Genomic DNA, 10,146 nt, shown 5'->3' on the forward strand with positions numbered 1-10,146 from the left:
TACCGGTACAGAGTCAATGTGGAGGCTACATACAGAGGGTACTGGTACAGAGTCAATGTGGAGGCTACATACAGAGGGTACTGGTACAGAGTCAATGTGGAGGCTACATACAGAGGGTACTGGTACAGAGTCAATGTGGAGGCTACATACAGAGGGTACTGGTACAGAGTCAATGTGGAGGCTACATACAGAGGGTACCGGTACAGAGTCAATGTGGAGGCTACATACAGAGGGTACCGGTACAGAGTCAATGTGGAGGCTACATACAGAGGGTACTGGTACAGAGTCAATGTGGAGGCTACATACAGAGGGTACCGGTACAGAGTCAATGTGGAGGCTACATACAGAGGGTACCGGTACAGAGTCAATGTGTGGGGTCACCGGTGTCGAGGTCATATATACATGTGGGTAGAGTTATTAAAGTGGCTGTGCATAGATAATAACAGAGAGGAGCAGCAGGGGGATGCACATAGTCTGGGTAGCCATTTGACAGCCAACTGTTCAGGAGTCTTTTGGCTTGGGGGTACCATCATCACCATCATCAAGAACATCATCATCATCACTATAATTGCATTGATCTGAAACGCACCTGCATTTGACCAATGATGCATGAAAGAAGTCTGGTGCGTTGAATGGACTGATGTGAGCGCGCCCACAGTCAAAAGCCAATGGTCTCCTTTATAGCCGATCTATCCATCTGTAGTTACAGAGCATACAACCGGAGAGCGGAGCGGAGTGGCAACGTGACCGCGCCCCGCCAGCCCCCAGCAACGCAGTAGCTATATCATATGACTCAAAGCGTTCCGACTTCATTCACTACGGAGATCACAGTCTTCAGCGGGCCCGCTTTGAAGGGATCCAATAGGCTACAAAAACCGTTTGATAAGAACAACCGGGACATGCGGACGGCTTGACATTCTTTTTGACCTATTCTCCACTTGCTGATATAAACAGGACATAAAGTTGATATTTTTGGAAGTCTCCCATAAATGTATGGATAGTGAAATATTATATTCTCAGATAATTGTATCGACATGCATAAAGGATTAAAACACTTAAATGTTCCACTGCGAGACGTCTTCACTTCAAGTGGATTATAGCTTGTTCGACAAAATGATTACATTTCTCACATCTGGAAGTTCTTATAAGGATAGATAACTCTTGTCTCAGGTGCCGTAACACCGACCCATCTCCTGCTCCTGTGTTGCTTCTTTGGCCAAAAGCGGAATAGGACACCCAACTGACTTCAATAAACGTCAGTATTAAATGTAAACCTAAATGAACACCCAATAAAGTCCCACTGTTAGCCTCGCCATGTTGCCTATAATAGCCAAATAATTCGGACTACCGGCTGTAGACTCGTGGAGGTAGCGTTTCCACCCGAGGGATGGTACTGGATTCCCGTGGTTTGGGAGCGACGCCTCAGCTCCTGGTTCTGGGACGGTGTTGGTGGAACTACTGGAACTTTCTCTCGTTCTGGAGCCCAACGGACCTGAAGGGAGATGAGAGCCGCTTTTCTGAGCTTCCTCCTCGCCTGCTTATTGTGCCTGTTACGCACCGCCGCTGAGGTAAAGGACTTTTTTTATACGAGTTTTGGTTTGTACGCTATGTAGGGGCCAAATCTGTTCACATTGTGCTGTTTTTAGTGCAACGCTTACTTCGTTGGCAGGTGCAAGGTTTGTTCGCTCATGCTCCACTTATGCATAATTATGCACAAAACTCCAGAGTAGCGTTGCTGTAGCTCCGTCAGAAAATGACATGACAATAGGTGGAATCTATTGCTTCTCAGCAACAAGCGCAAACTAAGTGTGCATTATACCACACCCTTAATTGTGCACATATTTGTGCTTAAAACACTTCTTCAGCGCTACATAGACACACTCATACCACTTCTATAGCCACGCTATCCATTACGGTACGATAACGTCTGTGTAGGTGATAAAGTGCTGTTATTTTCATTTCAATGCCTTCCTTTTGTTCTAGGAGGACCCACTCCCCCGGGAGCTGTTGGAGCGGCTGTCCCGCAGTGAGATCCGCAGCATCAGCGACCTCCAGCGGCTCCTGGAGCTAGACTTGGAAGGTAGGCCTAAAGCCTCTTATATCCGCCTTCATTCAATGGCTTTATTACACAGCCTAGGGCTAGGCTTCAGTAAAGACACTGAATTGAGCTCAACACAACATGCCAAAAGTAGTCTACAAGGTTCTGGATAGAACCAAAACGGGTTCTATTGCTTGCTTCATATATGGCACTTCTAAATGTTCTATATAGAACCCTCTTATTGGGTTGGTTGATCAGAACCCCATGGGTTCTTATTCACTGACTCAACATTTGTTCTAGTTGGTTATCAGAACCCCATGGGTTCTTAACTCAACATTTGTTCTATATAGGGGTGCCATATATGAAGCAAGTAATAGAACCCGTTTTGGTTCTATCCAGAACCTTTGTTTCTAAGTGTACCCTTTGAAGGTAGGAGGAGAGAGGTGGGAAGAGGTTCCACGGCTGTGTCTGGTTTGTGATAGGCTGTTAGCCTGTGGGCAACTTGGACAGGTTTGTCTGCCACATAAGAGATGTTGAATTAGACGAGTTACTTCCTGCAGCTTAGCGGGAGAGAGTTGGTGAATCTCCATTGGATGTTGCCCCGGCCATGAGCACGCCCCTCTCGGGCGGGAACTAAAAGACGTCTCAGTCACCATGGGGCACTAGGGAGGACAGTCACCATGGGGCACTAGGGAGGACAGTCACCATGGGGTACTAGGGAGGACAGTCACCATGGGGTACTAGGGAGGACAGTCACCATGGGGTACTAGGGAGGACAGTCACCATGGGGCACTAGGGAGGACAGTCACCATGGGGCACTAGGGAGGACAGTCACCATGGGGCACTAGGGAGGACAGTCACCATGGGGCACTAGGGAGGACAGTCACCATGGGGTACTAGGAGGACAGTCACCATGGGACAGTCACCATGGGGCACTAGGGAGGACAGTCACCCATGGGGCACTAGGGAGGACAGTCACCATGGGGCACTATGGGGGGAGGACAGTCACCATGGGGTACTAGGAGGACAGTCACCCACTAGGGAGGACAGTCACCATGGGGCACTAGGGAGGACAGTCACCATGGGGCACTAGGGAGGACAGTCACCATGGGGCACAGTCACCATGGGGGGAGGACAGTCACCATGGGGCACTAGGGAGGACAGTCACCATGGGGCACCATGGGGGGAGGACAGTCACCATGGGGTACTAGGGAGGACAGTCACCATGGGGCACTAGGGAGGACAGTCACCATGGGGCACTAGGGAGGACAGTCACCATGGGGTACTAGGGAGGACAGTCACCATGGGGTACTAGGAGGACAGTCACCATGGGACAGTCACCATGGGGTACTAGGAGGACAGTCACCATGGGGTACTAGGAGGACAGTCACCATGGGGCACTAGGGAGGACAGTCACCATGGGGCACTAGGGAGGACAGTCACCATGGGGTACTAGGAGGACAGTCACCATGGGGTACTAGGAGGACAGTCACCATGGGGTACTAGGGAGGACAGTCACCATGGGGCACTAGGACAGTCACCATGGGGCACTAGGGAGTCACCATGGGGCACTAGGGAGGACAGTCACCATGGGGCACTAGGGAGGACAGTCACCATGGGGCACTAGGGAGGACAGTCACCATGGGGTACTAGGGAGGACAGTCACCATGGGGCACTAGGGAGGACAGTCACCATGGGGCACTAGGGAGGACAGTCACCATGGGGTACTAGGGAGGACAGTCACCATGGGGTCACCTAGGAGGACAGTCACCCACTAGGGGGGTCACCATGGGGCACTAGGGAGGACAGTCACCACTGGGACAGTCACCATGGGGTACTAGGGAGGACAGTCACCATGGGAGGACAGTCACCATGGGGCACTAGGGAGGACAGTCACCATGGGGTACTATGGGGAGGACAGTCACCATGGGGTACTAGGGAGGACAGTCACCATGGGGCACTAGGAGGACAGTCACCATGGGGTACTAGGGAGGACAGTCACCATGAGGTACTAGGAGGACAGTCACCATGGGGTACTAGGAGGACAGTCACCATGGGGTACTAGGAGGACAGTCACCATGGGGTACTAGGAGGACAGTCACCATGGGGTACTAGGGAGGACAGTCACCATGGGGCACTAGGGAGGACTTCAGGAAAAGTGAACACATAACTGGAGTCTGGTTGAATAAGGGGGGTCAAGGTTTGACAGTCACAAGTGCTTTCAGGAAACATACCTTGAATGGGGGAAACGGTTTGGAAAGCCCTTCATTGTTAGGCTGCTTAGTGAGTCTCTCCATCCTACATTCTGTTAAGTTCTTATCATTGTTCCATCATTTTTCATTTGGTCTTGACTACACCCCACCATTCATGCTGCTATTATTGAGATGCAAATAAGCCTGTCTGCTACTCAGCTGTCTCCTCTGGGCTGGGGGGCTGGGGGGGGGGGGGGCTGGGGGGCTGGGGGGCTGGGGGGCTGGGGGGCTGGGGGCTGGGGGGGGCTGGGGGGGGGCTGGGGGGCTGGGGGGCTGGGAGGGGGGTCAAGTGGCTGTGGGCTTTATGCTGCTGTCATGCTGTCCATTATTTGTGGAGCAGCAGTGTAAGGCTGAATGACACACACACACACACACACACACACACACACACACACACACACACACACACACACACACACACACACACACACACACACACACACACACACACACACACACACACACACACACACACACACACACACACACACACAATGAGGGCTAAATGGCTGCTGTGTTGGTATGTATAATTCATGGTGAAATTCCTGCGTGTCAGGAGGAAGGAGCTGGGAGGCTTTGTGTTGGTCAAGACATACAGCAAGCACTTAAGTTCCTGCACGTAAGTGCAGTCACGCCCACACACTTGCAAGGAACACACACACACACACAGATAATCATACACACACCCTCTACAGTCTATACTCTTTGTGGGGTCAGTATTTGGGTAGCAAAAATATGTACTTTGAGAGAGAGACCCCAAACAGGTCAATATAGAGCTGAAAGGACAAACAAGGTCATTTTGAAGTGAACGGTTCTTTACACACACCCGACTAACAACCAAAGCTGTTAGATTGGATAGCAGAAGGCTTATGGTTGTCATGGTGACCATAAGGGATTGTTCATTTACAGAGGGGACACAGTTATTTTGAGCTTTTCTGGGGTCAAGCTTCTCTCTCCATTCAGTGTTGCTCTGCTTCTGAATGGCCCAGCTAGTGTAGGGATAACATGACACTGACGTTGTGGTCAACAGAGAATGAGGTGATCGGGGAGAACAAACAGAGGTACCACAACAAGGCCTTCTCCCACAGCTACTCACAGCTGAAGAGCTCTCAGACACACTCCAGGCACAAGAGGAGCATCGGTAAGTGTGTGTGTGTGTGTGTGTGTCTTTGTGGTTGTGTTCATGCATACCTGTGGAATTTGTGTGTGTGTGAGAGAGATAGAGAGAGAATGTGTGTCTGTTTGAGTATTTGCCTCTCCGTCTATATCCCATCTACTGTATGTCTACGTCTACGTGTGTGTCTCTCTGTGTGTCTCTGTGTCTCTGTGTGTCTCTCTGTGTGTCTCTGTGTCTCTGTGTATGTGTGTGTGTGTTTGTGTGTCTCTGTGTGTGTATGTCTTTCTCTGTGTGTGTATGTCTCTCCATGTTTCTGTGTGTGTGTCTCTGTGTGTGTGTCTCTGTGTGTGTGTGTGTGTGTATGTCTCTCCATGTGTGTGTGTGTGTGTGTGTGTGTGTGTGTGAGTGTGTGTGTGTGTGTGTGTGTGTGTGTGTGTGTGTGTGTGTGTGTGTGTGTGTGTGTGTGTGTGTGTGTGTGTGTGTGTGTGTGTGTGTCTCTCTCTGTGTATGTGTGTTTGTGTGTTTGTGTGTCTCTGTGTGTCTTTCTGTGTGTGTGTGTGTCTGTATGTGTGTGTCTCTGTGTGTGTATCTGTGTGTGTGTGTGTGTGTCTCTGTGTATGTGTGTCTCTGTGTTTGTGTGTAAGTATACACCGACACTACCTTCTCTCTATGCTGTCACCTTTAACCTCTCCCCCTCCCCTTTAACCCCAGAGGAGGCATTACCCGCGGTGTGTAAGACTCGTACGGTGATCTACGAGATCCCTCGGAGCCAGGTGGATCCCACCTCCGCTAACTTCATCATCTGGCCCCCCTGTGTAGAGGTGAAGAGATGTACCGGATGCTGCAACACCAGCAACATGCACTGCCTGCCTTCCCGCAAGCACCACCGCACTGTCAAGGTAGGAGAGAGCCACACTTTCTCTGAACGCACACGCACACACATACAGGCACACACACACACTTGCAGCAGCTCAACCATTCAACCCCTTTCTACTAGTCCAGCTCCACTTCTCTGTGTGTGTGTGTGTGTGTGTTCATGCCTGCATACGTGTGTATGTGTACAATACCAGTCATTGTAGAATAATAGTCAAGACATCTAAACTATGAAGTAACACATATGGAATCATGTAGTTACTGAAAAAGTGTTAAACAAATAAAAATGTATTTTATAATTGAGATTCTTCGAAGTAGCCACCCTTTGCCTTGATGACAGTTTTGCTAACTCTTGGCATTTTCTCAACCAGCTTCACCTGGAAGATAATAAACATAAAGGAAAACATTTCAATGAGTAGGTGTTTCCAAACTTTTGTCTGATACTGTATATGTGTGTGTGTGTGTGTGTGTGTGTGTGTGTGTGTGTGTGTGTGTGTGTGTGTGTGTGTGTGTGTGTGTGTGTGTGTGTGTGTGTGTGTGTGTGTGTGTGTGTGTGTGTGTGTGTGTGTGTGTGTGTGTGTGCCAGGCCAGGAGACTCCCTCGCAACCGCAGGAACATAATAATTTGTATTTGATCCCTGCCAGGCCTGGCACATAACAGCTAGTAAACCCTGCCATCTTAAACCCACACACACTGCCAACTGGAAGCTTTGCTCAGTGTGTGTGTGTGTGTGTGTGTGTGTGTGTGTGTGTGTGTGTGTGTGTGTGTGTGTGTGTGTGTGTGTGTGTGTGTGTGTGTGTGTGTGTGTGTGTGTGTGTGTGTGTGTGTGTGTGTGTGTGTGTGTGTGAGAGAGAGAGAGAGAGAGAGAGAGAGAGAGAGAGAAAAGGGAGTGAGACGATGTGTGTGTGTGAGAGAGAGAGAGAGAGAGGATGGAGAGAGAGAAATGGGAGTGAGACTGTGTGTGTGTGTGAGAGAGAGAGAGGATGGAGAGAGAGAAAAGGGAATGAGACGGTGTGTGTGTGTGAGAGAGAGAGAGAGGATGGAGAGAGAGAGAGAGAGAGACAAGGGAGTGAGTGTGTGTGTGTGTGTGTTCATGCACTAAGGATTTCCAGCCAGTTTACCATGGTCTGAGCCGAGGAGGATAGTGGGTGTGTTCATGATCTCAGTGCTTCAGTGTATTCACTACGGGGGTTATTTTGTTTTCCCCACTCCCTGTTTCCCTCTGAGTGAATGGCTCCTCAGTCCTCTGTCTATTAAAAGACTAAAGATGCTGTCTGTCTGGCTGAGCTATTCCTTGTGTGTTTGTGTGTGTGTCTGTTTGGCTTAGCTGTTCCTCAGACAGTTCACACAGAGGAAGAAGTTGTTATTTCTGGGTGCTGAGGTCGTCCCTCCTTGTTTAGGTAAATGCTATTATATTTAGTTCCTAATGAATCTGATCTGATCTGATCTGAACTGAGCTCGCTGAGGCAGTGCTATCTGTTGTAGACCTCAGATAGAGATCATATGCAGAAATAGAGGGTCAAAGGTCATAGAGATATCCCTGCAAATAAGAGTTGTAACTATTGGAGGAAATCTAACTGTGCTTAAATGTACAGAAAGAGAGTGAGAAAGAGAGAAGCCGTGTTTTTGAAGGGGTGAGGCATGGTTGGATGGAGAGAGCAGAGGGATGAGAGGACTGGACAGATGAGGAGAGAAGGGAGGGATAGAGAGAGCAGAGGGATGAGAGGAATGGACAGATGAGGAGAGAAGGGAGGGATAGAGAGAGCAGAGGGATGAGAGGAATGGACAGATGAGGAGAGAAGAGAGAGCGCAGATTTGATCCCCTTTTGATACTCAATATCAGATGAAAGGGTCTCTCTCTCTTTCATTCTTTTTCCTTTTCTTCATTCTTTCTTTCTCTTTGTCTTTGACAGAGAGGAAATCAAAAGATAAGTCTCCCGAATATCCTGAGACTCAAATACAGAAACAGAACTATGGAGAGGAAACACACACACATGCACACACACACACACACACATGCACGCGCACACACTTTCACACGCTGTGTGATGTCCAGGAGAAGCCTTCGAGGGTGTGTGAATGTGTGTGTGCACGTGCATGCTAGCTTGCCCATCTCTGCTCTTCCAGAAACCATTCATCAGTACCAGTAACAGTAACAGCAGACAGTTGTTTTTCAATGGCTCATACTGGTCTTGGCTCTGTGTATTAATCTCCCATGGTTTCTCTGTGTCCACTGTCTGTTTCCCTCCATTCCAGTTTCCACTGGTGGGAGCGAGACAAAGGTTCCATTGTTATGTCTGACTTTATGATTCCTTTCTGGGGAACTAACATCTCGAAGGACATGGTCATATGAATTAGACCTGGTGGTTTACTGAGAACCCTACCACACCTCGTGTTACACACCTTTGAGTTGACTCGTGTCTCATTCCCTGTATTTCATTTGACAGGTAGGAGACTTAGAAACTCCCTCAGGCTGCATCTCAGTAGAGCCTAAAATGGGTTCTTCTCCATGTCTCCTCCCTTTCACATAAAGATGTAGGATCTTAATTTGAGCCAGTTTGCTACAGCAGGAAAATAACCAGTCAGCAACAGGAAATGTGAATTATTATGTTTAGGGGTTGATACATTTTTTGTAAGGAAAAATCAAGCCTGACATTTTAAAGTGGAAATGACAAACTTTAGAAGCCTTTTTAAATTCTCAACCACAAAAGAGTGATCAAATTCAGATCCTCCATCTGTACACTGCCCTGTAAGCACAGGGGAAGTAAGTAGCATGGCATCTGTCCAGTTGTTTCCTATCAGTGCAGAATCAGATGAAGGAAATGACACAAGGAGAAACAGCCTTAATTAGAACATGGACAGGGAGCGTCTCCAGTCCACACTATTGAGATGCCTTACCTCACCTGAACCTCTGTACCAATAACAGTGTTACTGTCTCTGCTGTGCTCCTCTGGTTCATGTTGTAACAAGGCAGCACCTTTCTGAGTGTGTGTGCGTGCGTGTGTGTGTGTGTGTGTGTGTGTGTGTGTGTGTGTGTGTGTGTGTGTGTGTGTGTGTGTGTGTGTGTGTGTGTGTGTGTGTGTGTGTGTGTGTGTGTGTGTGTGTGTGTGTGTGTGTGTGTGTGTGTTGTCTTTGTGTATGTTCAGACTTGAAAGAGAAGAGAGGCTTGTACAATCAGTCCTGAAGCTCTAGCAGGCGTGGCTCACTTTTTGAGCAAACACTAATGTGTGTGTGCTTGTTTACGTGTCTGTGTGTGTGTGTTAGTGTACGAGGGTGTGTGTGTGTCAGTGTATGAGGGTGTGTAGTGTACGAGGGTGTGTGTGTGTGTGTATGTGTTAGTGTACAAGGGTGTGTGTCAGGTTTTTATACCCTTCCATTACCTCGAAAAGAGGGGATTCTACAGAACTCATTCTGATCCCTCCCTCCCTCCCTCCCTCCCTCCCTCCCTCCCTCCCTCCCTCCCTCCCTCCCTCCCTCCCTCCCTCCCTCCCTCCCTCCCTCCCTCCCTCCCTCCCTCCCTCCCTCCCTCCCTCTCCAGGTGGCTAAGGTGGAGTATGTGAGGAGGCGTCCTAAACTGAAGGAGGTGCTGGTGCGGCTGGAGGAGCACCTTGAGTGTATATGCACCTCCAAACGACACATCAAGGACCTCTACGATACAGACAATGGTAAATATCTTGCTCTACTCTACTGCTGACAGTGTGTGCGTCAGCTCCTGTCTGAGAGTGTCTCTCTACACTGATATAAACTGATAACAGTTGAGGAATTTAAATGGTTCTCCCTCAGGGTATTCCACTCCTTTTTTCATTCCCCTTTTTTCTTTATAGACCCCCCTCTTCCCCCTCCTCCCCCTTCATTCACAGGACCCA

General features: G+C 49.0%; 1 protein-coding gene across 1 annotated transcript in view; it reads left to right on the top strand.

Moving 5' to 3' along the window:
* The first annotated feature begins 779 nt into the window (after positions 1-779).
* LOC124016527 (platelet-derived growth factor subunit A-like) overlaps positions 780-10,146 on the top strand; it is a 10,501-nt gene continuing 1,134 nt past the window's right edge. The window contains exons 1-5 of the mRNA XM_046332110.1: positions 780-1,568; positions 1,984-2,080; positions 5,321-5,431; positions 6,119-6,306; positions 9,819-9,945. Of these exons, the coding sequence (XP_046188066.1) occupies positions 1,503-1,568; positions 1,984-2,080; positions 5,321-5,431; positions 6,119-6,306; positions 9,819-9,945 (589 nt within the window). The 5' untranslated portion in view covers positions 780-1,502. The remainder of the gene's footprint in view (positions 1,569-1,983; positions 2,081-5,320; positions 5,432-6,118; positions 6,307-9,818; positions 9,946-10,146) is intronic.

The sequence above is a fragment of the Oncorhynchus gorbuscha genome, linkage group LG26, assembly GCF_021184085.1.
Source record: "Oncorhynchus gorbuscha isolate QuinsamMale2020 ecotype Even-year linkage group LG26, OgorEven_v1.0, whole genome shotgun sequence".
Taxonomy (NCBI): Eukaryota; Metazoa; Chordata; class Actinopteri; order Salmoniformes; family Salmonidae; genus Oncorhynchus; species Oncorhynchus gorbuscha.